The sequence below is a fragment of the Balaenoptera musculus genome, chromosome 16 (assembly GCF_009873245.2).
Source record: "Balaenoptera musculus isolate JJ_BM4_2016_0621 chromosome 16, mBalMus1.pri.v3, whole genome shotgun sequence".
Taxonomy (NCBI): Eukaryota; Metazoa; Chordata; class Mammalia; order Artiodactyla; family Balaenopteridae; genus Balaenoptera; species Balaenoptera musculus.
The window spans coordinates 75,617,899-75,645,500 of NC_045800.1; the positions used below are offsets into that span (position 1 = coordinate 75,617,899).

Sequence of the window (27,602 nt, forward strand, 5' to 3'; positions counted from 1 at the left end):
GTAATTCACATAATGAGACTTTTTGGGGAGAGTAGGGCAGACTTCCCAAGCTAGTTCAAATACAGCTTGGGAGAACAGGCAGGAAAGGAGAATAGCTTGAGCTGTTAATGGTGGTTACGAGGTGGTAGGGCTTTGGGGACAGCTGGAGTGTATATGGTTTGAACTCCCTCCTGATGCCAAAAGAGGAGCACCTTGGCTTTTTTATCACCTTGCCCAGATGTAGGACAGAAAGGGGGGACAGAACAGGTGGGGCTTAAGAGCTGTCATCAGTCTAACATTAAAAATGGAGTCAAACTCTATTAGTTTCTCATCAAGTTGGGTGTCCATCTACCCACCCCATAGCTCCGCCATTCTACTCCTAGGTATTACCAAGGAGAAATGAAAACCAATTTCCACAAAAAAAGACCTATACGTGAATGTTCAGAGCAGCCTTAATTGTAATAGTCAACTACTGGAAACAACCTAAATGGCCATCAAGAGAAAAATGGATAAACAATTGTGGCATATCCATGCAACAGAATACTTACTCAGCAATAAGAAGAAACAAATTATAATATGAATGAACCTCGAAAACAGTATGCTAAGTAAAAGAATCTACAGACAAAAGAGAGTATTTTTATTATGTAATTCTAGAAAAGGCAAAACTAATTTATAGTGAGAGAAAGCAGATCATTGGTTGCCTTGGGACTGCTGTGATGGTGGGAGTAGGGACTGACTGCAAAGGGGCATGAGGGTTCTTTCTGTGGTGATGGAAATACTTTATTTCTTGATTGTATTGGTAGTACATGAACATATACAACTGTCCAAACTAGCCAAACAAGAATATTCTTAAAACAGGTATACTTAATTGTATGTACAACATATCTCAACAAGGTTGATTTATTAAAAAGTAAAACATTGTGTTGAGGGAAAGAACCCAGACACTAAAAAATACATACTGTCCAACTATATGAAGTCCAAGATCAGGCAAAACAAATCTATGGTGATAGAAATCCAAAAGTGGCTGCCTGGGGTAGGGGGTGGGTGCTGACTGCAAAGGACACAGACATTTAGGGTGTGACAGAAATGTTCTTTTTCTCGTTTTGGGCGATGGATCTAAGTGTATATAATCGTCAAAATATATTAGGTTGAACATTAAGCTATACCTTAATTTTTAAAAGTGCTTTCCTTAAAAACAAAACCAAAAAATTCCTTTTCTAATCCCACAACTAACAAATACAAGTAAAAGAAAAAAATCAAACCTTGTTAATTTTTTAATCATGAGAAAAATAGTAGAATGAAAAATAAATCCAAAAGTTATGGATCTAACAAAATAGAGAACGTGCAAATCTAACTAAAAAACAAAAAAAAGAAAAAAGGAACAATGCTGGAAATGAGAAAGTGCAAATAACAGATGAGTGCTTTATTCTATTATAAATTCAAAATTTCACTGAAAAGTCTTGTCAGAAAATATTATGAAGAATATCTCATGAAAATGTCAAAATATAAACACAAAAACCACAACCACCACTACAAGAAAACCAAATTTGACCAATGATCATAGAAGAAACTGAAAATGTTTCTTAGGAAGCCTTTACATACCTATGCATGCCTGCCAAAAACGCTTAACCTGAATCTAATCACGGCACATAAACAAGAATGACTATTTTTAACAATGCATGATAAAATTTATGGAAAGCTTCCCACTCTTCTTCAATGTCCATATCTAATAAGTCAACTAACCAGAGGGAGAAAATAAGACCATCATGAAAGGAGGAACTAGAACGTTACTCCTGTCAGAACTCTTGTCAGAGTTCCCCAAGCCACTTCACAATTGACTAATATTTTCAACTTGAATATTAAAGATATGGAAGAAAATAATATAGCGAGAAGGCAGTCTTCTCTGAAGAATACAGCCATTTACTTACCATCTTCTGCTAAGATCTTGGCTGCATCTTTATCCTCTTCCCACTTCCCAGTCACGAAGCAATCTCTGATACTGTTCATAACCTTATACAGAAAAGTCAGCTTAGTTGACAGGCTCCAATCATTCAATAAATAACTGCTTTGAGAAACAGTAGGTGACAATTTGCCTTTAAATACTTTTCAAGACACTTCTATGGATATTTTCATTCCAAGTGGGCCTATGAAATAACTTTGATGTAGACAGTATAACAACAGATATAAAAACATAAATATTATAGCATTAACCAGTGGATAGGGAAAATAACGTCAGCCCAGTGACTTCATAAGTAAACAAACAGATATTTACTAATTCGTTAACCCAGACTTATCATAGCTGTTTGAAAACTTAATTCCTCTGCCAAAGACAAAATGTCTTGTATGAGCCCAACAGTGCAAAGAGTACTGATGAGGCTCCCAGTCCCAGATCTGCCAGATCATCCAGTACACACATGCAGTGGATGCTGGGTGCACCTCTCAAATACAGGCTAAAACTTGTACACAACTCTGTTTCAGACTGCTTCCTGGGGAACCTGACTTAAGCAGCACATGTCACTCACTGCCAAGGGCTCAAAAGCACATATAAAGAAATCTTCACATAGGTCCTGGCTTTCAATCACATTTTGATCATGATTCACATTTTTCAGATACAACCTCACTCTCAAAGAGTAGCCTTGAAGCTAGCATGATTACAATGGATGCAAAAGCAAATCTGCTCATTTACTCATTCCTTCATGCCTACAATCACTCAGTAAATATTTACTGAACATCTACTCTGTGCCAAGAAGCTTTGCAGGCACTGAATGGCAAACTGTTCCAAAAGATCCTTGCTTTCATGAAGCTTAACAATTGACTTAGGGGAACCAGGGACCAAATAAATTTTAAAAAATAGACCCTCCATGATAAAAACCCTCAACAAACTTAGAAGGGAACTTCCTAAATCTGATAAAAGGCATCCATAAAAAACCCACAGTTAACATCACACTTAATGGTGAAAGACTGAGCTTTCCCCTTAAGATCAGGAGTAAGACAAGGATGTCTCCTCTCATCACTTCTTTTCAACATTGTACTAGGCGTTCTAGTCAGGGCCATTAGGTAAGAAATTAAAATAAAAGGCATCCAGTTTAGAAAGAAAAACTATCTCTATTCACAGGTGGTATGATCTTGTGTATAGAAAACCCTAAGGAATCTACTGAAAAACTATCATAATAAATGACTTCAGCAAGATTGCAAGATACTAGATCAATATACAACAGTAAACTTTATTTCTATACACTAGGAATGAATATCCAAAAATGAAATTCAGAAAACGGTTCCTTTTACAATCACATCAAAAAGAATACTAGGAATAAATCCAACAAAAGACGTGCAAAGCTTATACTCTGATAACTACAAAACATTCTTGAAAGAAAAGATCTAAATAAATGGAAAGGCATCCCATGTTAACAGATTAGAAGACTTGGTATTGTTAAGGTCTCAATACTACCCAAGTCAGTGCAATCCCTATCAGAATCCCAGTTGGTTTCCTTGCAGAAGAAGATTCTGCAAAGAATTCTTTGATTCTAAAATACAGAAAACCCAAGGGATCCAGAAAAGACGAAACACTCTTGAAAAAGAACAAAGTTGGGGGATTCACACTTTGTGATTTCAAAACTTACTACAAAACAATAGTAATCAAAATAGTACGGTACTAGCATAAGGACAGATGTATAGATCAATGTAATATAATTAAGAGTCCATAAATAAACCCATGTATCTATGGTCAAGTGATTTTCACCCAGGGTGCCAAGACAAGGCAATAGGGGAAAGAACAGACTTTTCAACAGGTGCTAGGTCAACTAGATATCCACATGCAAAAGAATGAAGTTGGACTCATCTTACACCAAATACAAAAATTAACTCAAAGTGTACCAAAGACCTAAATGTAAGAGCTAAACTATAAAATCCTTACACAAACCATAGGAGTAAATCTTCATGATTTTGGATTTGGCAATGGTTTCTTAGATATGATACCAACAACAAAAAAAATACAGAGAAATTGGACTTCATCAAAATTTAAAACTTCATGCTTCAAAGGGCATAGAAAAGATAACCTACAGAATAGGAGAAAATATTTGCAAATCATATACCTGATAAGGGGACTTGGATCCTGAATACCTACTCAATGATAAAAAGACAAATAACCCAATTTTTTAAATGGGAAAACAGTATGAATAGATATTTCTTCAAATAATATATACAAATGGAAAACAAGCACATGAAAAGATGTCTAACATCATTAGCCATCAGGAAAAGGCAAATCAAAACTGCAATGAGATATTACATCACACCTCCTAGAATGGTTATAATAATAAAAAACAAGAACAACAAAAACAACAACAGGTAATAACAAGTGTTGGTGAGGACTCAAAAGCTATATATACTGCTGGTGGGAATGCAAAATGGTGTAGCCACTTTTGAAAAAACAAAAGGGAGAACATATAAGAAAAAAACTTCAGGGGACTTCCCTGGTGGTCCAGCAGTTAAGATTCCGTGCTCCCAATGCAGGGGTCCCGGGTTTGATCCCTGGTCAGGGAACTAGATCCCGCATGCTGCAACTAAAAGATACCGCACACGGCAACAAAGATCCCGCGTGCCGCAACTAAGACCCCGCACAGCCAAATAAATAAATAAATTTTTTTTTTAAAAAGGAAAAAACTTTAAGTTTTTAGTAATCATATTAATAGAAACGTGTAATGTTATTCTGACACTTCTATGTATAATTGGGATAAAGCAAATAATTACACAATTTTCTAATTTAATCATCTTCAAGTTCAAACAGGGACTAATTCTACAGTGGAAAAACAAGAGATATAAACATAAGATAAAAGAGATTAAGTAAGAACCCTGTAGTCCTGAATCTGAATTGAAAATGTATGTATGAATTTTCCTAGCTCTGGTCACTGAAAAGGCCTAGAAACAATGACCGACCCATAGCAATGAGTATACATAGACCTAGACTGTGATGTTGAAATACCATTTTGTACTAAGAAAAATCAGGACTTCTTATGGCTGTTTCCAAGTCTGGCATCAGAAATGTACAAGATGATACTGGAACACCTTATCATATCAGACAGCAATGAAGCAATCTAAGGACTACTAGGATCATGTCAAAAGGACTCAGGAGCCAATCTGAAGAGACTCTCACTGGTCACAGATGCGATAAATATGATCATCAGTAAGGATAACAAGTGCAGGGGAAGGAAACACATCAACTATATTTAAATTCATGAGTTAAAAAAAAAAACTTTAAAAAAAAAAGTCACCTTTGGAGAATCGTTCTGAAAACTGATAAAAATAATCAAGCATTTATACTGCTTATATGGAACTGGGTAACCAAATAGTAGATGAGAAGCTTCTCTATATAGAAGTATTCCAGCTAACAAGAGAAATTTGAACAAAATATCACCATTTTACATCCTTAATAAATTAATGGATCTAGGCATTGAGCATCAATAGCTAACTTCACAAGATGATTTTATGTGCCTCCTAATGAAAAAACACCACCACCTAGGAAGCAGTCTTGCCAAAAAATTTGAAAACAAAAAACGAAAACCTCAAACCTAAATCTAATCAAACTTCTAGATGTATTGTCCAGAGGGTAGCTACAACATGTGGTTATTTAAATTCTAATTAAAATTAAACAAAACTTAAATAAAATTAAAATTTTAGTTCTGTCTCACTAGCCACATTTAAAGTGCTCAATAGCCACAAGTAGCCACATAAGACAATTCTTTACCCATCACCATAGACAATTCTATTGGTATTGCTCTGTACCAATTTATAGGAAATATAGAGAAGAGTGGATTCTGACAGACCGCACATAGGGATGCAATGCGTCCAGGAAATCCAGAATACGAGAAACTCTACATGTCAAATACTTGGTTTCTTAAACAAGTGAAAAGGTAAGGAAAAAAGAGATGGGTGGAGGGGAATACTGTAGATTGAGAGATTTAAAAGGCATAGAGAAAACTAAACAAAAATAACCTGGTAAAACTAAACTTTGGTGTTTACTGATACATACTTGGAGGATGAAATTATAAAGGAAAGAAGGAAATGATTGCCATAAGAGTGGTGATTCCTCCTGCAGGGAGGAGAGGACTATGAGTAGGATGGACACATGGTGGTTAGAGGTGCTCACCTAGTAATCCATTAAGTTAAACAATTACTTTTATGTGGTTTTCTATAATCTGTATTAAATTTTACCCAAAAAATGCTTACATAAAAATCTCGTAAAGTGCACAAGTGCTACCCAGTGAATTAAAATACATAATATGATAGTCATTGGGCCTCCCTGAGGAGTGACATTTCAGCTAAACCGAATGATCAAAAGAAGTCAGCCTTGGGAAGATCAGAAGAACATTCCAGAAAAGAAAACAGAAGACAAGAGGTCTAAGATGGGATTAAACCTGGCAAGTTTAAGAACTGAATGAATTCTCTGGTGTGACCAGAGAGTGATGAGTGGGGGAAGAAAATTTACCAGTGTCATGGATTCCTGTTTGCTTACAAATAGTAGAAATTATAAAAGTTAACTCAGGGACACTACATATTTCCTAGTTATAAAACACAAAGTATCTCAAATGTATGAAAACCTACGTGCAATGCTTCAAAATAAAGATTAACAATACTATTCACACTAAGAGTTGAAAACTAACACACCATTGTAAAGCAATTATACTCCAATGAAGATGTGGAAAAAAAAAAAAATAAGAAGCAAATAACAGGTAGGCAATACTGAAATCACATAATCTTTTTAAAAAATTCCCTAATTTTCTCATTAAGTCAAATACACTATTTATATTCAGCCTCACCTCCTCTAAATCCCAATCATGGGGCACCTCCACATGAAATCTGGAGCAGTCCAAAGAGTCAGCCTTGTGCTTACACTCGCTGGCAGACTGGTTGACACGAAACAACCCTCCGAGCTCTTCCTTGGTATCACCATCTTCTTCTTCATTATCCTCTGTCACTAAAGAGACCACCATGATAGAAAAGTGAGAATAAATCCACCCACTAGAGGACTAGGGACTGAAGGTCTCTGTTTGCAGTAGGTATGGTGTGTGCCCCTGAGCGCATCAGCCACAGACACAGAAAGGCCATGGAACTACTGCTGAGCAGGTCTGGAGGACATCTGCCCTCCTGCAAGGCAGCAGCAAAGTGTCCATTGAGGAGGGAGAATACTGGGGGATGGGGCAGGGAGGGGACATTTAAAGACAGAGCTTTCAATTATCATAGCTTCTCTTGAAGAGTGCTGAGTCTCTAATCACTTAAGAGTACTTAGACAAAACCTGAATGGCAATCAGTAAATACCAACCCCCGATTCCATGCTCCTACCTCACATATACTCCTTGGCCTTGTTCTAACCATACAGTAAATAGGGACCACAATACCAGGTTCGCCACTTTATTTTTTGCATTACTGAGTCAAGCTCTTTCCAAAAAGAACATATAGACAAATTTAATAAAATATAAAATCAGAGGAGAAAGGCAAAAGGAAAAAACAGAATGAGTAATACAGAGCACTCATTCTCAGAGAGGAAAAAACACCTTTTCAGGCAGAATTATTTTTCTGGTACTAAATTCTACCAAAAAATTCATGAAGGATTTTCTATAGGGGGTACAAAATGACATAATGAAGACTATTCTTATCAAAAGTTTTATGGCAAACCCATAAATCTACTTCATACGACTGATTTACAGTCCTCATGAGCTGATGATTAAAAACATCTGCCAAATACAAACTATGACAGCCGGGAATATCGTATGGATATCAAAAGTACCACCCAAATCCTCTAACCAATTTCTTCATCTCCTTCTCAGAAAATAGTCTAAGAAACTAAAATGTTTCTAGATCTGAACCAGAGCTCCTTTACCTGTCCCATAAATGAGCTTTCGAAGGTTTGGAGTTGTTTGTTGCTGCCTCAGAAAGGCCTCAGCTGCCTTCCTGGAAAGGTCTTCCTTCCACTTGAGGGCACCTGAAAGGACCAACACAGACATCAGTTAAGTCTGTTTGTCTGTCCTCTCTGCTTCAAGCTCATCACTCATTCATCCTGAAATCCTTTAATGAGGTGTAATACTTGAACAGTTAACAAAGTCTCCAAAACAGCAGACCCCAAATGGTAGACATTCTATTTGTAGAACATTTTCAGTGCCAAGTTTGTAACGGCAGTTAAATTAAATTTAAGCATACCTGAAGTTTCTGTGGAATAGTTATTTTCTTCCTTATAATCTTCTTCCTCTCTGAGTAAGTCTTCTATATCACTGGTCTCATCAATTAAGTTCTCTGACCCCAGTTTCTGACTACTGACCACTTGAGAAGGCTTTGGAAACTTTTTCCTAATAACCTCTTCATTTTCTGAATCCTCCTCCTCTGTACTGAGAGAGGAGTTTTCTTCAGATTCATCTTCAGATGCAAATGCCTCTTCAGCTGTGCAATGACCTGAATCTGAAGTGGTGAGGGTTGCTTTTTTCATTGTCAAAGACTTCTCCAGATTCAAACTATCACTCAGACCATTAGTTTGTAACAGTCCTGCCTTACCACCTTTTCTAACAGCTTTAGATTCTAAAATATCCCTCTCTTCCTCTGCAGTGGAATCCTCTTCTTCAATGCTTTCATCAGCTTCCTCTGTTGCTTCTTCTACTGAGCTTCTCTCAAGGTCATCATCACTGTCAGCAAACGCTGGCAAATCCACCTCAACGTCTTCTTCCATCTCAAGTTTTTGCCGTTTGATACCTTTACCAGACATATACTGTTTACCAGTCATTTCAGCATCTTCCCCCTCTTCTGTTTCATCATCACTAGAGCTATTTTCCAACCTGTCACCTTCAGACACTTCTTTATCATCTTCATCATCACTATCTCCAGACTCATCTTCTTCATCTCCAAAAATGGCTTTCCGACGCACTCGACCAGTTTTTAAATCCACCTGCTTTTCCTCTTTTGGCATCCACAGCCTATATTAAAGAGAAAATGCAAAATAATTCTATTTGTACAATAACCAGCTAATCTGCAAGTCAATAAATATGCAAAGAAATAGAAAATAATGTCAAGGAATGATTTTACATGACATAGCATATAAAGGAATGATTTGATAAATACTGGAATACTTAATAAGCAAACTCATGCATATTTCCATAATACCACTCTACAAAAGAACTTATAGGGAAAATAAAGAGATAACCTTTTTAAAAAACGTCTAATTTTAGAAAGAAACTGCTCAAAAGGGAAGTGAGTGCTTAACAGATCTTTTAGAAGACCCATTAGTTCCAAGCTTGAAACAGATGATCCTTAGAGAAATGGCTGACTGCAGGTCCAAGGCAGGGAAAGCACAAAGTAAGCCTGGAACATCCTGCTGTCAGAAAGCAAAAAGCGCTCAAGCACTAACAGGGACACGCCAAAAGGACACAGAAGACAGACTGAAGGGACAATATAAACATCACAAAGACTAATGATAGTAATGGGATAATAACAAATATTTTTTTAAAACTCCATTAGTCAACAGTGATACTAAAATAAAGGGGTGAAAGCTCTTTGTTAAAGAATGCCAGCTAATGAATGGAGAAGGAATACTGACTAAGAATATTCCCATTTTGAAATCACCAATGCAATACTTGATGAAGAAGAATCATCAAGATGCCAAAACTATGGGATGAAATAAAAAACTATCAAGCTATTTAATGTAGCAGTATTATATAAAACTATAAAAAAAAACAATTAGAAAAATACTAAAAATTGTACTAAAAGAGAATAGATAAGTTTGAATACGTCAATAATAACAAAATGATGACTATATATAAGAAACTATATAGAAAAAGGAAATGTTCACAATATAGATACAAAAATTTTACGTGTATTATAACTGTAACTATGTTAGATAAATCCATGTACACAAGGATAATTACAGGAATGCTCAAAAATGAAAATAGCTAATAATAATGATCGTAATAACAGGGATCTTTTAGTGATACTTCTTATCTGTCAGGCACCATGATAAGTAGTTTATGTGCACTACTGTGTTTAATCATCACAACTCCTGTGAGATATTAGGAAATTAACTGATTTCCTCAAACTAGTAGGCCCACTGCACTTAATTACCATGCTATACCATCTGCTAGTTAGAGGGCAGATGATTTTTTCAAAAAATTTTTCCTGCTTTTGTATATACTTATAATAAATGATAAATTAGATGATCTCAATCATTTTCAGACTAATTTTTATTGGCAGTCATAAATCACTACAATAAAACCAAAATACCCACTATGTATAAATATACAAATTCCCAACCCAGACTGATAATAATTCACATAAGCCCTATATTAGTAGAAATTAAGCCACAGGAGATATTACAACACAACTTAGTAAAAATTTTAGAGACAAGGTATGTGGCTTCTGGACAGCGACCTGAAAAAGCTCCCTGACTCTGCTTGTTATTTTGGCCATTAAAATAAAGCCAAGTGGCCTCAGGACTCCTAAGAAACAAAAGCAACCTATGGAAAAGGTTTTGTGAAATTTAAGGAATATTCTGAGTCTGTTAAAAAACTGAATCCTTCATATGATTTCAAGAAAATACTTCCATGTAATGTCACATAAGTAAAGACCCCTCAGAAATACAAGCATGTACAAAGCAAAAAGCAAAAGCAAACAACCTGGAATGAATCCCACCAAAATGTTTTATGATGGCAGAATGATGTATGATATAACCTTATGTAATATAATTTTTTTTTAAGAACACAAAAACAGCACACTTACCCTTGATTATCTATATCCTCTGACCCCAGTGGTTTGGAATCAGAAAAAAGTGTCACTCTACTTGAAGCCATCTTGGCATCAATAGTGGAATGGGTGGAAATGAGACTCTGGACCAGTTCATGGGTGGGCCTCACCTCCTCCTGTCAAGGCCAGCAAGAAAGGGAAAGTGAGGAATGCACAAGGATTCTGAAGAAAAACACACTGGTTTCAATCAGTTTCTCAAAATTACCTTCAACACAGTTCCTGAGAACCTTTCTTACTGCCTCAAAAAAAAAAAAAAAAAAAAAGAAGAGGAAGAAAAAGAAGAATTCTTACAACAAGGCCTAAAATTGATCTCTGTCCTCATTAAACTTTTCCAAAGTACATGGAGTATACAGTCTGATAACCTAAATACTGTGTTGCCAATGCTACAGAAAGCATTTACAGAAAAATTCCATTTCAGAACAGTCAAAGAAATAAAAATCTGGAGTCTATTTTTTTAAAATGTTACCTTTGATACAAAAATTGCACTTCAAGGAATTTACTGCATAAAAAGTCCCCTCCCAGTGAGCAAAGCTGCATGGGCGAAGGCGCTCACTATAGTACTGCTCAAACCAGGGGAAACTGGGACTGAGCACCATAGCCCTCCAAGGATTGGTTCAGTAAACAAAGTTTATCTATACGATGAAATACTACACAGCTATGAAAAAACTGAAGCAGTTCTATGAATACTAACTGGGGAAAAACAGATTCACATATTCTTAGGTGCCCCCAAAAAGTTGCAAAAGCATTTACAGTTGGATCCCATATAACAAATACTATTTCTCTCTAACACACACACAAATACCATATATATGGTATCTGCAAAAAATATATAATAATTTAGATATATAATCTAAATAAATATGTATATGTTTAGAGAAAAACAGGAAAAAAAAGAGAATGACCAAAGAGAGCTAGAAAACATATCAATTTTATATGATGAGAAATGGGAAGTACAGGCACCAAACTGCTTCCAAAGCTCACACTGGGGACATGGGATCCCCTGTGTGTGTCGGCAGCAGGGAGGTATGGAGGATGTGACTTTTACTTTCTGCTTGGTGCAATTTAAGTATTTTGAACATTTGCAATATGCAGTGTGGCCTTTATCATAAATATGACTAAAGATATAAAGCTTCAGTAAATAAAAGGTGACTACATAACTTCCCGTGACTTCCCTCTCACCGATTCCTGGAAGCCATGGCTGCCCCCAAGGTCGACATAGACCGCATCTTTGTCATACAGCACACCACCAACTCCAGAGAAAGGTGCATACACCAACTTCTCCTTCTCATTTAAACAGCGCTTCTTTTGTTGTTCAGGAAGCGCACAGGGGTCTGGGAGGAAACTGACGTCACTCACAGCAAAATCTCCTACACCTGGAAGACAGACACAGGAAGATGGCTTCAGCTGACGAGTGACTGGCGGCAGAAATGGCCCACAGTCGGAAGGCCTCAACCACAACAAGGGCACGGTTTGACACTAGCACTGTATCTCTTTAGCTAAACAACACCATCAGAGCAGAGGAAATTTGGTCAACTCAACACCTTGGGTGGCCAATGCAGAGCTGAGTTAACTCTTAAAACCTCCAGGAAGATGGCTCTATCTTGTATGGTCATTTTTCAGTTTTCCTGAGAAATGAAGTCATCCCAAGAGTTTTACAAATATAGTATATTTTGTGACAAAAGGATACCTGGTATGTGAATTTGGCTTTTATTTTTCAAGTATCCTCCTCTTAGATAACCATAAAGAGACACCTTTCGGTCACACTTGATATTTGTTCGAATATCTTCTGGGTTTGTCAAATCTTCCATCCTAGAAAAATAAAACCCAATTATATGGCAGAAATAAATGTCAGAGTTCTTGTACCGCTCTTCACATTTCAGTGATTCATCACATTCAGTAATTCACTACCCATATTGTTTAGAAAAGTATAGAAAATACAGAAATAAGGGAGCAGAGGGAGCAGAAAATACAGAAATAAGGGAGCAGGTAGTTCACCATCTACCAGGGGCAAAGGGGCAAACACATGACTGCATCTCTCTCAGGCTCTACAGGATACACATTCCACAAGCAAGACACCAGAGATGGGAAACGACATGGCCCTGGAGTTGAGGAAAAGTAGAGAACATATCCAGAAAAACCATTTATGGAAGAAGATTAAGCTTTGACCTGGATTTTTTAGTGTGGCTTGGATTTTGGCAGGTGGAGAAACGGTATTCCAGGCTGACAAAATATATGAAAAAAGCATAAAGGAAGGAAAGCACAGGGCACATCTGAGTGACTGGAGCACCACGGTCCAAAGACAGCACCACTGAAAATTAAGGGTAAAAAGCAGGATGGGGCCCACATCCTGTAGCTTTAAATGCTTCAGAATCCTCACATTTTTCTAAACATTTCATACGTTACTCCTGAAGCCACAGCATCTTTAAGTAATGATACAAAAAAAGTAGATATTTTCCATCAAGTACATTTCTCTCACCACTATTCAATAATAAGACAAAATAAGCTCTATTACTGTTTTTTTCCTAACTTTTTCGCTTTGAAACATATGGGTCAGGAAGAAAAAGTTTGCATTCACTTTTTACCTGTCTGCCAGGATATAAGGGTGAGAAGTCTGCCATGTAAGAGGCCTAAACTTCATAACTGTAATAAAACGGCCCAGATTGTGAATTTCTTGGTTTTGATATTCTCCGTGTACCATTCCAGAAAGGTAAAATAGCTTGGCACCCTAAATATTAAGAAAAACAAAAAATTAAATTTCAATGAAATTCTTGTCAACACTGCACCAAAATAAAGGCCTTTAAATAAGAAGCAATCCTAAGAAAGGGAGACTTCTAGCGACCCACTGTGCCAATGCTTCCAGAACTTCTCTGGCTTCTTTCAGGACTCATCTTTTTAGGGCTTTGTATGGACAGAACTGCAAATATATTTAGTTCCAAGTCAAGCAGTAGCATCTATCTGGAGTATGGATACATAAGGAACAGTGAGGCTCCTGGGCACAGAAAAAATTTTATGACCGATGGGACACAACACAGTAGTATGGGGGAGAGGAAGGAGTGGCAGTATGTGTGTGCTATAGTTCCTGGTCCTGTAACACGGAAAAACTTTGGACAAATTCTATTAAATCACAAATCCAAAATACTTAGAGCCAGACACTGCCTGGTGCTGGGGAATGCAGAGACAAATGAGACACACCAAGAGGTCCGGAATAAAGACCATCTCAAGGAAATATTCTATGGACTATGAACAGATATATTAAGGAAACTAAGGAGGTGATCCTGTAAAGATGTTTGTTAATCTCTCCCACTCATTCTGTTTTTAAAGGATTATAGTGTTAGTATTCAATAATTAATTCTCTTCCTACCGGGTAGACTTCTGTCCAGAACCTGTGTTTTAGTCGCTTCTTTGTCTTCTTCAGTTGCTTATTATATTTAAAGGAATCTAGGTGAGTGAGAACGCCCATAATTTTAGGAAAGCCATGTACTTGACAGATGTTTAGGAACTCAAATGTTTCCATTTCAAACCCAAAGCTGGCATCTATAAGCATCAGAACCTAAAAACAGAAGACACAATTTCTCAAGGAGGCTACCCAAAATAGTCCATCACCAAACTATGGCTCATGAGCCAAATCTGGCCCATCACTTGTTTTATAACTAAAGTTCTATTGGAATGCAGCCATGTTGACTTGTTTACATATTGTCTACACCTACATTTGTGCTACAACTGCAGTTCAGTGATTGCAACAGAAACTGGGACCTACAAAGCCTAAAATATCTACTATCTGGCCCTTTATAGAAAAAGTTCACCAACTCCTGCTCTAGACTAAATCAAATGATTATTTAGGGAATCACCATGATAGAGAAAACACTATCCTTTGACTTGCTCTAAAAGGCAACCCTGACACAGTCTCAACCACATTTCAAGAATGTGCATATATGAGAAATAACTCAGAAAGGGCCGGATCTAATTTGGCCCTTACCTGAAAGTCCTCACTTCAAGAAATAAAGTTTTTTGTAAGGTGTTCTTAAGCCAAATAACAGATCTCTAACAAGGAAACCAAATAACAGATCTCTGATATCCAAAAAAATGGGAGGACATGGTAATCAATGAAAAACATCAAAAACATGAAGAAAGCCAAACATTTTTGTTTCAATCTCCTCAGGGGAAAAAAAGTTTTCCACTGGGAAGTATGTAGTAAGAAAGCTCTACCTTAGAAGTTAATTGGTAACATGCAATTGCTCAGAAACTAAAAAAGTCTACCAGTTCAGAACTGAGTCAAAGGATAGTCATGGATGGTAATCTGTAAGAAAATGTAAGTACATAAGACCAATTTTTAAAATTTATACTCTTCAAACATGCAAAACAAACAATTTCATAGTTGATTCCTAGAGACTTAAGACATCTCTGTCCTCATCTTTCTGTAGCTAACTAAAAATAATTTTAAAAAAAAACAGAAAAACTTAATCTTTGATTAAACTAGGGAACATTCATAATCCTAAACCACAAAATACATGAAGGTGGACCACTGAGCATTGTGAGGAAGCATAGCTGTGTGGGCTGGCTGTGGAGTATTCCTACACCCCATTTGATATCATGGCGTGACAAGTAGCAAGCAATCGGTTGTAGAGTCAGAAGAACAGGTGGGTGGCAAACAGTCCCTGACCTGACAATCTTTGTCAACTAAAGATAAGTAAAGCCTCTATTACTCCTCCAATGTTCATACATGTGCACGCACACACACATGTGCGAATCCATGTACTGTGTGCCTTCGCTGTGACTTAGGAAGCTTTATGACCCAGAACAGAGCAATCAACATTAAGCTAGGCTGGGGTTCCCTGGTGGTGCAGTGGTTAAGAATCCACCTGCCAACGCAGGGGACACGGGTTCGAGCCCTGATCCGGGAAGACCCCACATGCCGTGGAGCAACTGGGCCCGTGCGCCACAACTACTGAGCCTCTGCTCTAGAGCTCACGCACCTGGAGCCCACGCTCCGCAACAGGAGAAGCCACTGCAATGAGAGGCCCGCTCACCGCAACCAAGAGTAGCCCCCGCTCGCCGCAACTAGAGAAAGCCCACACACAGCAACAAAGACCCAATGCAGCCAAAAATAAATAAAACAAAAACAAAAAAACATTAAGCTAGGCTAAATAATGGTACAGACAACAGAACACTTAAAAAGAATGAGGTTGAACTTAGTGCTTATTTTACACCTCCAAGACATACTAAGTGAAAAAAAGCAAAGCACAGAACACTGTGTATGATAAACAGTGTGTGCTTTAAAAGGGTTGTATGTATATTTATATACGTATCTGGAAAATACTGCTGAGGGGGACTGAGAGACTAGGGGTCAGAGGAAAGCAAAATCATGCATTGTGCATACCCTGTAGCACAGTTTGAATATCTTACCAAATGCATGTGTTCCTTTTTAAATCTTAAAAAGATGTATATGAAAGGCATCTTTCTTAATATGTGTATGCTTTTAAGATTAGTATACAACATATGTTACATAAAAGAGAAACTAATGACATGCTGAACTATTTCAATCATTTCAAGTACACAAGATTTAATAAGTTTATACTATTTTGTGTTGGCAATACACAATTATTTTTATTAATGGCAGCACTACATATTCAAAATTTGAATGGTACTTATTTTCTGATATTAAGATGGCACAACTGTAACATCTATATTAAATTACTTATCATTTTATGTTTTAGGAGACTTCCTGAGCCAAAGGGTAAAATCTGTAGCTCTTTGTCCCAAACAGCTCTTCAGAAAGGGTTCAATAAAACAATAAAAAACCAACAAGGTATCTGTTACCCCACACTTCCTAATCAATATGGTTTAATTTTTTTTTTCCTTTTTGGCTTATTTTTGCTAGTTTTAAAGCTAATTAACAGACATTAACATTTCTGTAAATGCAATCAAGGCTGCACAATTTCCAGAGGCTGAGTACAGTACAGATTTTCTATTATAAACTCTGACAACTTCTCAAGGGTAATCCATGAGATTTTTTACCCAATATGGTAAAAAGATCCATATTTTATCATAATCATTAAGAACAGAGTGTCTGGCGCCATCAAGAGCAGAATTCTCATCCTCAGAAAAATTGCTTAACTTCTGGGAGCCTCGATTTCATCATACGTAAACTAGAGATAATACCTACTTACCTCTAAGGCATACTGCGGGATTAGATGAGCTAAATTTGTAGAAAGCTGTTAGCACAGTGCCTAGTAAGGGTCCAAGAAATGGTACTATTATAAACTTGTATGTATGTATGCATATCTTAATAAGCTTTTATTAGCTACATTCATTAAAGGTTTTCTCTGACCTATGGTCTGCTTTTAGATTTCAGAATACATTTCATTATGCACATTCTATGTTTACTATAACAATTATTATCATCATCAATTCAAACACATCTTTTGTATCCCTGATGATACTCATCATTTTTTTAATAATCTTAAATCTTTCTTCCCTTCAACATGGGATAAAAAACCTATCACATTGCTGTAAATCCCCATCAGAAACCCATGCTGCCCCCAACGACTTACCAAATCCGCTACTTTAGCCAGATCAATCATCATGTTAATGTCACATCCACATTCAATAATGGTGAGTCTGCGCTTTTTACCTATAAGTGAAAAGATTAAAATTTTACTTTTAAAAAGCCTTGGAAAAAAATCTGTTAACTCTAATTATTACTTTTAATTGCATCTAGTAAAGCACCTTGTACATTCACAAGAGTATGCCAGAAGTTCATTTTTATAGGAGAAAACTGATCAAATAAAGTAAATTTCAAATAAAGTAAATTAGTTTTCTTGTTATGTTCTCTAATTTTAAAATAATATCAAAAGCCTACCCATAGGAATCAAGTGCTCAAACAGGTAAAATTCCAGCTGGAATGGGCAGACAAGTAGGCTTCATGATGGCTGTGATCCCGCTGTTCAGCAGTGGGCCAAAGCTTCTGTCTCTATCAAAGCTTCCCCTGTTCTCACTACCGCGAAAAAACCCTCAAACCTAATGCGACAGAATGTTCATGGAGCGATCATTATTTCTAAATTAAGCTAAAAGAAATCAGTCAAAATGATGGGAATGCCTTAAAGAAAAAGAAAAGCCTCAATCCAACTATATTACTACTATGAGAAGAGATTTCAGATTCTACCACTGCCATCTGGGAATTTGTTTCATCCCCCCTCAGACTTCAGAAACATCACCATTTCCCAGAGCAGACAAGTTCTCACAGGAAAAAGAAAGGAAAAACTCCTTCACTTCCACAAGAACATGGCTTCAGGAGGGCAAACAGGTGCACCTGGTACATAGCAGGTGCTCACTATCTGTTAAATGAAGGTGCTCACCATGACCAAGCCAGCCTGCCCAGGCCTGCCAAGCCTTTCAGAGGAGCACAGCTGGCAAATCCATACAGCAGTTAGAATAAGGTATACATCTACATCATTATTATCTCTGGGAATCTATCCTTTTCTGAAGCTACAGCCGCCTTAATAAAAGTACAAGAGCAGTAACATGGAGTGACAGTATTACTTTACCATTTACCAGTGAAGAAAATGTTAAACAAAGACATGCATGTCCCACAGATGACAGCACCTCCTACCTGACACGATTGTTACAGGGCCTCTGATCTCTGTCAGCTTCTGCCTGGTAAAGTTCCGAATGAGGCACTGGATCAAAGTGCTCTTTCCAACTTTTGGAGGCCCCATCACCACTACCACTATTGGTGGGGGCTCTAGTGGAGTTCGATCAACCACTGGAATGTGATGCTTTTTTGTCTTCAAATCCTGAGTCCTATTTGTTTAAAAAAAAAAAAAAAGTAAATTCACTTTCAAAATATAAATGGCATCATCCCTAGAAGCACAAACTTTAAAGAGAGCAGAACAGACAATGTGTGAATACAATTAACTTGTTAACTTCTGGCCCCAATCCAAATAACCACTTCAGTAAATATATACAACACAATAGCAGAGCTGAAAACTATACACACCTTAAATCTGATTGCCTTATTAGTTGACTTTAATAGTTTAAAAAGAAAACAAGAGGCAAACATGGAGGCAGTGCACCATAATAAATAAAAGCAGAGGCTATTGGGTTAAATTTGGCTCTCCTACTAGGAGAAGTTAATTCAATAATGTTTAAAGTACATTGCCTTTAAAGTACCTACAATAAGGACCCATTAAATAAAGCTGTTTAATACTACATACTCCAATTATATGAAACATATCCGGAAAATAACACAAGCACACCTGTTACCACAGAGGTTGTTTAAAGTTTACAAACAACAAATTCTATAAAGAAAAACTCTTTTTCTCTTGGACAAAAGAAGCCAATCAGTGTGCAGATGCTGGAGGCAAAGTGACGTCCACAGGAAAGACTTCTCACATTTCAGTAAAAAATATATGACCTGCATCTCCATGTCCTTCAGAGTTGGAACAGACTCGTGAATCCAAACCTCTGGAGAGGCTCCTACTATTTAAAAAGAATAACTGGAAGAACCACTAGACTCCAGCTAAACATACCTGTGAAAGGATCTCGCCATCCGCACAGCAGACTGGACGGCAAATGCTTTGGGGTTTCGCTTCCGGGCATCCTCCTCATCTCCAAGTTGGAGATCCTGCAGATGACGTTTCTTCTTCTTTTCAGCTTTGGGCCCACTGTTTTTCTTTCTATGTTTCTTCTGGTCCTTAGTCTCCATAGTAGCTTTTTACCAAACCACAACTAACTCTAACCTATACTGAGTGGGGTGGGGGCAGGGGAAGCATTTTAGAATCCAGAAAACACCCATAGAAAAACAGTAAATTTCATTTACGTCTTTTCGAAAAGATATATATTTGTTTACCCAACAGGCATGGAAACTGCTTAATATTACCCCGACTTCTGGGACTTCCTGGTGGCGCAGTGGTTAAGAATCCGCCTGCCAATGCAGGGGACACGGGTTCGAGCCCTGATCTGGGAAGATCCCACGCGCCGCAGAGCAGCTAAGCCCGTGCGCCACAACTACTGAGCCTGAGCTCTAGAGCTCACGAGCCACAACTACTGAGCCCTCGTGCCACAACTACTGAAGCCGGCGTGCCTAGAGCTCGTGCTCCGCAACAAGAGAAGCCACTGCAATGAGAAGCCCGCGCACCGCAACGAAGAGCAGCCCCCGCTTGCAACTAGAGAAAGCCCGCGCGCAGCAACGAAGATCCAACACAGCCATAAATAAATAAATAAATTATCCCCAATTTCACTTATCTCTGTTATGCTATAAATTAGTTACCTCTGCTTAAGTGACTTTTTATTTGTCTTAAATGTCTACATCAGCACTGTCCATTTCTGCAATGATGAAAATATTCTATATTTTTCAGCACAGTAGCCACCAGCCACATGTAGCTACTGAGAACTTAAAATGTACCTAGTGAAACTGAGAAACTGAATTTTAAATTTTATCTAATTTTAATTAATTCAACTCTAAATTTAAATAGCCATATGTGACTAGTGGTTACCATACTAACTCAGCCCTAAATAGCAACTGGACTAATGAAATGGCCTCCAAACTTACACTATTTTTAAGATATTTTATTCTGAACAACTAAAGCATTTTAACAACCCTCCAACATAATAGCAGTATTACTTTTAAAATGTTGACTATGTAAAATTTTCAAGTTCTAATACTCATCTATATGCCTTTAAAAAACAGCAATATCTCCGTGCGTGAGATCTGACTGACTGTGGATGACGCCTGGACACCACACGGATTTGTAGAAACCCTTACAATGACTTCTGAGAGGCCCAGGAATTTATGGCCCATAAATTGGAAACCACTGGATTAGAGAGTTCTTTAGGAAATTGGGTCGCATACAATCTGCTGCGCTTGCTTGAAAAAAAAAAAAAAGGGTGGGGTGGGGTCACTTCATTCAATTAAGGTACTGAATTCATTTCAGTTCGATAAATATTTGCATCGGCCTATAATGCACTAGGCATTGTGCATAGAAACGGCTACAGCTGCGATCTGAACTAGTGGAAGAAATACAAACGTACGTCTTCTGTACCATGCTATAAGGGCCGCATCAGAAGTGTGCACAACCGCTGGAGGTCAGCCAGAGGTTCCCACGGACACACACCAGAGGAAACAGAAAGTCCACATATACCAGCATAATGTCAAAAAACCCTAGCCGGGAGTCAGGAGAGCTGGGTTCTAGGAACGCTTTCACTAAACAGCCGTAGAATTCCAGAGACATTATTTTTCTCCTCCACTATATTTGGGTTCCGAACTTGTACGGATGCCTTCCTCCTTTTTTCGGGGTATGGGGGTGGGAAAAGCACAATTTGGAGTCCACAGATCTGGCTCCGGTTTAAGTCACCTGCTAGCATTACCCCGGTAGGAAACGACCTCTCACCTCCCCTCCCGGTGCCAGCTCTCTGCGTGAATTCATTCAGCACTTCTCCGGCAGGTACCAAATATGTCTGCCCGGGCCACGAGGCGCTGCTCGGGAGCAGACTGTCCGGGAGAACCGAGCGAGGACCTTACCACGCGCGCGACTCGCGACCCTCCCGGAGCCGCAGCCCCGAAGACCCCACCGCCACCGCCTCCTCCAGCCCGCGGCCGTTACCGAGATCACAGCTGCTGCTCCTCCTCAGGCCCGCATGGACAGCGCCGGAAACGGAAATGCAACGTACCCGAGGACTCTACACGCCGGCGGGAAACAAGGAGGCCAAAGAAAGAGAACTGCGGAGGGACGACTTTCAGGGGAAAGCCGAAGGAAGGCTCGTGATTGGCTGAGGGCGGACGCAGGCAAAGTCTGCGCGGTGCTCTCCACCTGGAGCCCCGCCCCGCCCCGCCCCGCTGCCGCGCCGCGGGGCGTCGCTTTGCAGCCCAGCAGCCGCACTCCACTGGTGATACCCTGGGTCTCCGAGCCCCGGGTGTAGCGCACGCCCGAGTTCACCCGTCACCAAAGACTTCCACCACCACATCCAGCTGTGTCCCTCTCTGCTGCCTGCCTGTTAATGTAGATGAACTACCCCTGTGTCCACCTAAAGGAATTCTGTACTTGAGTGCTGGATCGCGTCATCCCTCACTACTCCAGGGCGTCACTCCAGCCCGTCTATTCTCTCCCCAGCATCATGTCTTCATTGGACTATTCCCATCATACAGCATGCAGTTATTTCTCTCATCTTCAAAACAAACTCCTCATGACCCCATTTCCTCTGTCTGTTACTACACCTTTCCCCTGCTCCCCTTTGAGGCAAAATTTCACAAAAGAACTGTCAGTATGTTTTCTGGTTCCTCTCCTCCTATTCTTTGATTCACTTTGCTCCCAGAATACCACCTGCCACCCTGGCTGCTCCTCCACGGTGGCCTTTGCTGGTTCTTCCACTCCTGCCTGACCTATTAAAGTGCTAGCCCACAGGGCTCAGCCTTTGGTCTTCTTCTGTGTCTATACTTATTCCCTTGGTGACTTCATTCTGTCTTTTAGTTTTATATGCCATCTGTATCAGTCACTGATTTATTGTAACTGTGCTACAAATTCATCCTCCATTACCTACTCTGCAAAAATGGAGTTAGGCCCTTTATATTTCCTTTGACACTGGTATGATGTTAGGTGTTGTCAAAAGAGGGTGACGGAGAGACTTTGCAGGAGGAAGCAGTCTTTCTTCCTGGTTCTGCTGTGCTTCCTGGCTGGGCTTCTGAAGGTGGGTACTTCTCCAGGGCCAGCTCCTCTGGTATGTGGTGGCCAGCAGCCCCCCATTCCCCCATCCCAACTTCCCAGCAGTTGTGTCATGGTGTGACTCGCAAGGCACCGCCGCTTTCCGCAGCACCTAAAGAGGGATTTCCAACAAGTTCCAGTGGCATAGCACCACAGGGACTCCCCTGACACTGGTAGGCCATGGCCACACCCCTCCAATGAGGTCTGGATCTCAGCGGTTGGGGGGCAAGTGTGGGGCTGGGGGAGGGACCTCTTCCTGGGCCCTCCACCTCCACCCTAGGGTAGTGGCTGCTCCTCACATCTGCTGTTCTTATACGCTTTAGAGTTCTCTTTACTTCTTACTAAGTCCATGCCTCATTGCTCCAATTCCCTGTTGGAGTTAATAATTCTTGGGGTTCTTTTGCACAGTTAATTCAGTAATTTTTATATTCTCCTTTTATCATTTGTTATAAGTTTCTTAAATAAGAGAATTTCATAGGCTATATGTCACCAATGACATGTACAAAATAAGTTATAGGAAGAGATTATGTTTACACACACTTCAGCAATAGTGATATGGATGATTTATTCTGGAACACACTACAAGCCTTAAAATTCAGTAATTGTGAAATTAAAGGCTAAAAATATGCAGATTTGTAGCAAAACACACTGCAGAATAAATCAAGTATCTCTCAGCAATGGAAAATAATAACAAACACTATTTAATTGTTAAACAGGAAAAATAGCTAACATTTATTTAGCATGTGAAAGACACCTTAGTAAGCACTTTACATTTCATCTCATTTATTCCTCACAAAACCACTATCAGTAAGGTATATTTTTGTTGTCAATTTATTACTAAGGAAAATGAGGTAAAGAGAGCTTTAGTAGCTGGTGATTACTTAACAGTGTCAGGATCAAGACTTAAACCAGGTAGTTTGACACCAAGGCTAATACAGGAGAAATGAGAAACTAATATTTCTCAAGAAAATACTGCAAACACACTGAAAACTAAGCATCTGTATTATAACTCTTCCTGTAGTGAGTATCAGAAAATAGAATCCAAACTGGATTGGGCAAATGGAGAATGTACTGGTTAACAGAGCTGACAGGCCCAAGAGTATAAATTACTTCAAGAAAAGCTTGATTCAAGGGCACACATAATGGCACATCTCTCCATTTGCGGTTATGTTTTCCTTTATCATGGATTCTGCATTTAGGCTTCATTTGGTATCAAGATGGCTCTCAGCAGCAATAAGTCCACGTCCACCAGGTTAAATTTCAAAGAGGAAAGGAAAGGAGAGGGTTGAGGAAGAAGGGAAAAGGGAAAGAGATACTTCCACAGAAGTCCTAGCCTTTAACTGTTGAATTGTTGTAAAATACCATCCTGTAATAATTCTTAACATAAACTTTGCCTGTTCAAATTACAGTGTGGTTTCTTTTTCCCGATTGGACCCTGATCAATATATCATTTGCCAACAACTCCCAAATTTGTATCAATGACTCAGACCTCGCTCCTGAACTCCAGCCACCTCCCTGACAATCCAGCTGGATGTCAAATAGACATCTCAAATGTAACAGGCCCTAATGGAACTAATGATCTTCTAACTGGCTGCCCAGCTTTCATCTCAGTTGATGACAGTTCTGTCCATAAAGATGATTAGGCCAAACACCGTGGACACATCCTGGCCTCCTCTCTTTTTCTATCCTCCATATCCAACCTGTCAGGAAATTCCTGTTGATCCTACCTTTAAAATATAACCAGTATTCAACCACGTATCACCATCTCCAATACTCCTGCTCTGGGCTGAGCCCCATCTTACCACACATGGGTTACTGCATGACCTCTTAATTAGTCTTCCTCCAACCACCCTTACCCTTGCACAGTCACTTCACAATGCAGCAGCCAGAGTGATCCTGTAAAAATGTAAGGCATCAATCGCAATTTAAATTGGTATAAACACCTTGGAAGATGGTTTGGCATATCTATTATTACTGAGCATACACCTACTCTACAAGCCAGCGACAGAAATATATACTGAAAGACATGTACAAGAATGTTCATAGCATTGTCCAAACTTGGAAAACCCCAAAAGTCCATCAGTAGAAGCATGAATAAACTATAGTATATTTATACAATGGAATAATACGTAACGATGAAAATAAACTGCCTTGAGCAACAACATAGATGATATTTAGCAAAAGAAGTGAGACACAAGAGAATATGTTGTATGACTCCATTTATATAAAATTTGAAACTAGGTGATAGAAGTCAAGATAATTTACTTTTGTAGAGGAGGGGATGTATGACTAGGTTGGGCCCTGGGGACAGCTTCTCGAATGCCAGTGATGTTCTCTTTCCTCATCTGGTGCTAACTGATGGGTATGTTTACTTTGTAAATATTTATTGGGCTGTACACTTGTGCTTTGTGTGCTTTCTGAGTGTATATTATATTTAATTTTCAAGTTTATAAAACAAACATGTAAGATCATGTTATTCGTCTGCTCAGAGCCCTTCAACGGCATCCAATTCACTTCAGGAAAAAGTCAAAATCCTTACAATAACCTCCCAGCTCTGCAGACTTCGGTCCCATCTTCTCAGACCTCATTTCCTATTACACTCTCCTTTGCTCACTGGACTTCAGTGCCACTGGCCTCCTTGCTCTTCCTTGAAGATGCAGGTATGTTCCTGCCTTTGAGTCTCTGCACTGGTTTCTCTTCCTCCAGATATTCATGTAGCCAGTTCCTTCACCTCCTTTAAGCTTTTGCTCAAATGTCCCATCTCTCTGAAGCCTTTTCTGACTTCCCACCCTCACCGCCAGTGCTCTTATCCTGACCCAATTTTTATAGCATTTATCACCTTGAAACATACAAACATGTAATTAACTCTCTCTCTCTGCTAAAGGCAGGGAATTTTGTATGTTTTATTCACTGGTACAAGTGGCTAGAACAGTGCCTGGCATATATAATACCTGTTTGTTGAATAATGAATGGATTTAAATGAAAATGTGGTAGGCATCTTCTGACATGATCCCAATGATCCCCACCCGCTGGTATTCACACCTTTGAAGTCGCCCTGGCGTTTGAAGCCGGACCTACTGACTCGCTTCTAATGAATGGAAACTAACAAAAGTGATGGGATGTCACTTCCGTGGTTAAGTTATAAATGACTGTGACTTCCTTCCTGTGTGTATACTCTCTCCTGCCATCTCAGCTTGCACACTTCCATGAAGCAAGCTGAGGACAGCCTCCAAGTGTTCCTCTCAGTGAGGGACTGAGGCCCTCAGGCTAAGAGCCTGCACAGACCTGAATCCTGCCAACAACCACGGTGAGTGAGCCTGGAAGCTTATCTTTCCCCAGTCGACCTTTGAGATGATAACAGCCAAGACTGTGGTCTGTCAGAGACCCTAGGCCAGAGGCACCCATCTAAGCTGTGCCCAGATGCTGACCCACAGAAACTGTGAGATAAAAGTGTTGCTGCAAGCCACTAAGTTTTGGGGTAATTTGTTACACAGCAATAAACAACTAATACAGGAAAACAAAACATGAACCTGTTAAACAATACAGATAGAAAGCAGAAGTCAGAGAAAAAACATGAATGCTTATAAGTACCTACAATTTGACAGGCACTTCCAGATGCTTTTAATATGTTATCTCAAAAATGGATATACAGTAAGTGACATGTTAGAGTTCTCCAGAGAAACAGAACCAATAGGGGTGTGTGTGTACGTAGAGAGAGAGAAAGAGAGAGATCTATTTTAAGGGACTGGCACACATGATTGTGGGAATGGCAAGTCTGAAATGTGCAGGGTAAGCCACCAGGCTGAGACCCAGGGAAGAATTAATGTTGCAGCCTGAGTCTCTAGAGACAGAATTCCCTCTCTTAAGGCCTTCAACTGATTGGATGAGGCCCACCCACATTATGGAACGTAATCTGCTTAACAAAGTCTACTTATTTAAATGTTCATCTCATCTCAAAAACAAAAAACAAAAAACAAAAACCTGCACAGCAACATCAGAACTCGTGTTTGATAAATTATATGGGTACTGTGACCTACTCAAGTTGACACATAAAATTGACTATCACAAATGGCAAAGCTATCGGATTTCAGGTAAGGGAAAGAACAGCATGGGCTAGAGCTCTCAGGCCATTTTTCGGAACACTCATCAAAAATGGGTTAACAGGGACTTCCCTGGAGGCGCAGTGGTTAAGAATCTGCCTGCCAATGCAGGGGACACGGGTTCGAGCCCTGGTCCGGGAAGATCCCACATGCCGCGGAGCAACTAAGCCCGTGCGCCACAACTACTGAGCCTGTGCTCCAGAGCCCGCGAGCCACAACTACTGAGCCCACGTGCCACAACTACTGAAGCCCGCGTACCTAGAGCCCCTGCTCTGCAACAAGAGAAGCCACCACAATGAGAAGCCCAAGCACTGCAACAAAGAGTAGCCCCCGCTCGCTGCAACTAGGGAAAGCCCCCGCACAGCAACGAAGACCCGACGCAGCCAAAAATAAAAATTAATTAATTAATTAATTTTTAAAAATGGGTTAACATAGGGACTTCCCTGGCGGTCCAGTGGTTAAGACTCTGCACTCCCAATGCAGGGTGCGTGAGTTCGATCCCTGGTCAGGGAACCAAGATCCCACATGCTGCAGCCAAAAAAAAAAAAAAAGGGTTAACATGGTTGAAGAAGATAAGGAAGAGGTTTACATATGAGAAAAAGACACATGAGCAAGGACTGCAAGCATTTAGGGTAAAGAGAATTAATATTTTTGTCTCTCGAGTACTTATTTCTTTGCATTATGAAATAGTGCAATGCCACTGGCCACCAGTATAAAAAAATGCAATGTAAATAATACATATATAAGATACAAAGAATGAAACAAACACAGGCATACACATTACCCAACTTAAGGAAAATAATATAACCAATAACTTTAAAGCTCCCTGTGTGCCCTCCTCAATGAGATCCTGAAAAAAGCAACCCTTATTAATAATTTTATCATTATGAATATCATATTCATTATAGTTTTATTGCTATGTACACTTCTATAAATTATATATTAAGTTAAATATTTTTAGACTGCTACATAGTATTCTATTATATGAATATAATATTATAAATTTGTTCATTCTTCTATCTACTATATGTTTGGGTTGCTACTAGTTTTTGTT

General features: G+C 39.1%; 1 protein-coding gene across 2 annotated transcripts in view; it reads right to left on the reverse strand.

Moving 5' to 3' along the window:
- Positions 1 to 21,452, reverse strand: part of BMS1 (BMS1 ribosome biogenesis factor) — a 43,907-nt gene extending 22,455 nt beyond the window's left edge. The window contains exons 1-13 of one of the 2 annotated variants that reach the window (XM_036829081.1): positions 21,354 to 21,452; positions 19,281 to 19,495; positions 18,362 to 18,552; positions 17,304 to 17,383; positions 14,114 to 14,302; positions 13,335 to 13,477; positions 12,440 to 12,561; positions 11,932 to 12,125; positions 10,729 to 10,868; positions 8,170 to 8,933; positions 7,853 to 7,954; positions 6,792 to 6,949; positions 1,908 to 1,989 (exon numbers count right to left, since the gene is read on the reverse strand). In XM_036829081.1, the coding sequence (XP_036684976.1) occupies positions 1,908 to 1,989; positions 6,792 to 6,949; positions 7,853 to 7,954; positions 8,170 to 8,933; positions 10,729 to 10,868; positions 11,932 to 12,125; positions 12,440 to 12,561; positions 13,335 to 13,477; positions 14,114 to 14,302; positions 17,304 to 17,383; positions 18,362 to 18,552; positions 19,281 to 19,456 (2,341 nt within the window). In that variant the 5' untranslated portion in view covers positions 19,457 to 19,495; positions 21,354 to 21,452. Of the gene's footprint in view, positions 1 to 1,907; positions 1,990 to 6,791; positions 6,953 to 7,852; positions 7,955 to 8,169; positions 8,934 to 10,728; positions 10,869 to 11,931; positions 12,126 to 12,439; positions 12,562 to 13,334; positions 13,478 to 14,113; positions 14,303 to 17,303; positions 17,384 to 18,361; positions 18,553 to 19,280; positions 19,496 to 21,353 lie in introns of both variants that reach the window. The other variant, XM_036829080.1, reaches the window with a different exon arrangement.
- Positions 21,453 to 27,602: the final 6,150 nt, after the last annotated feature.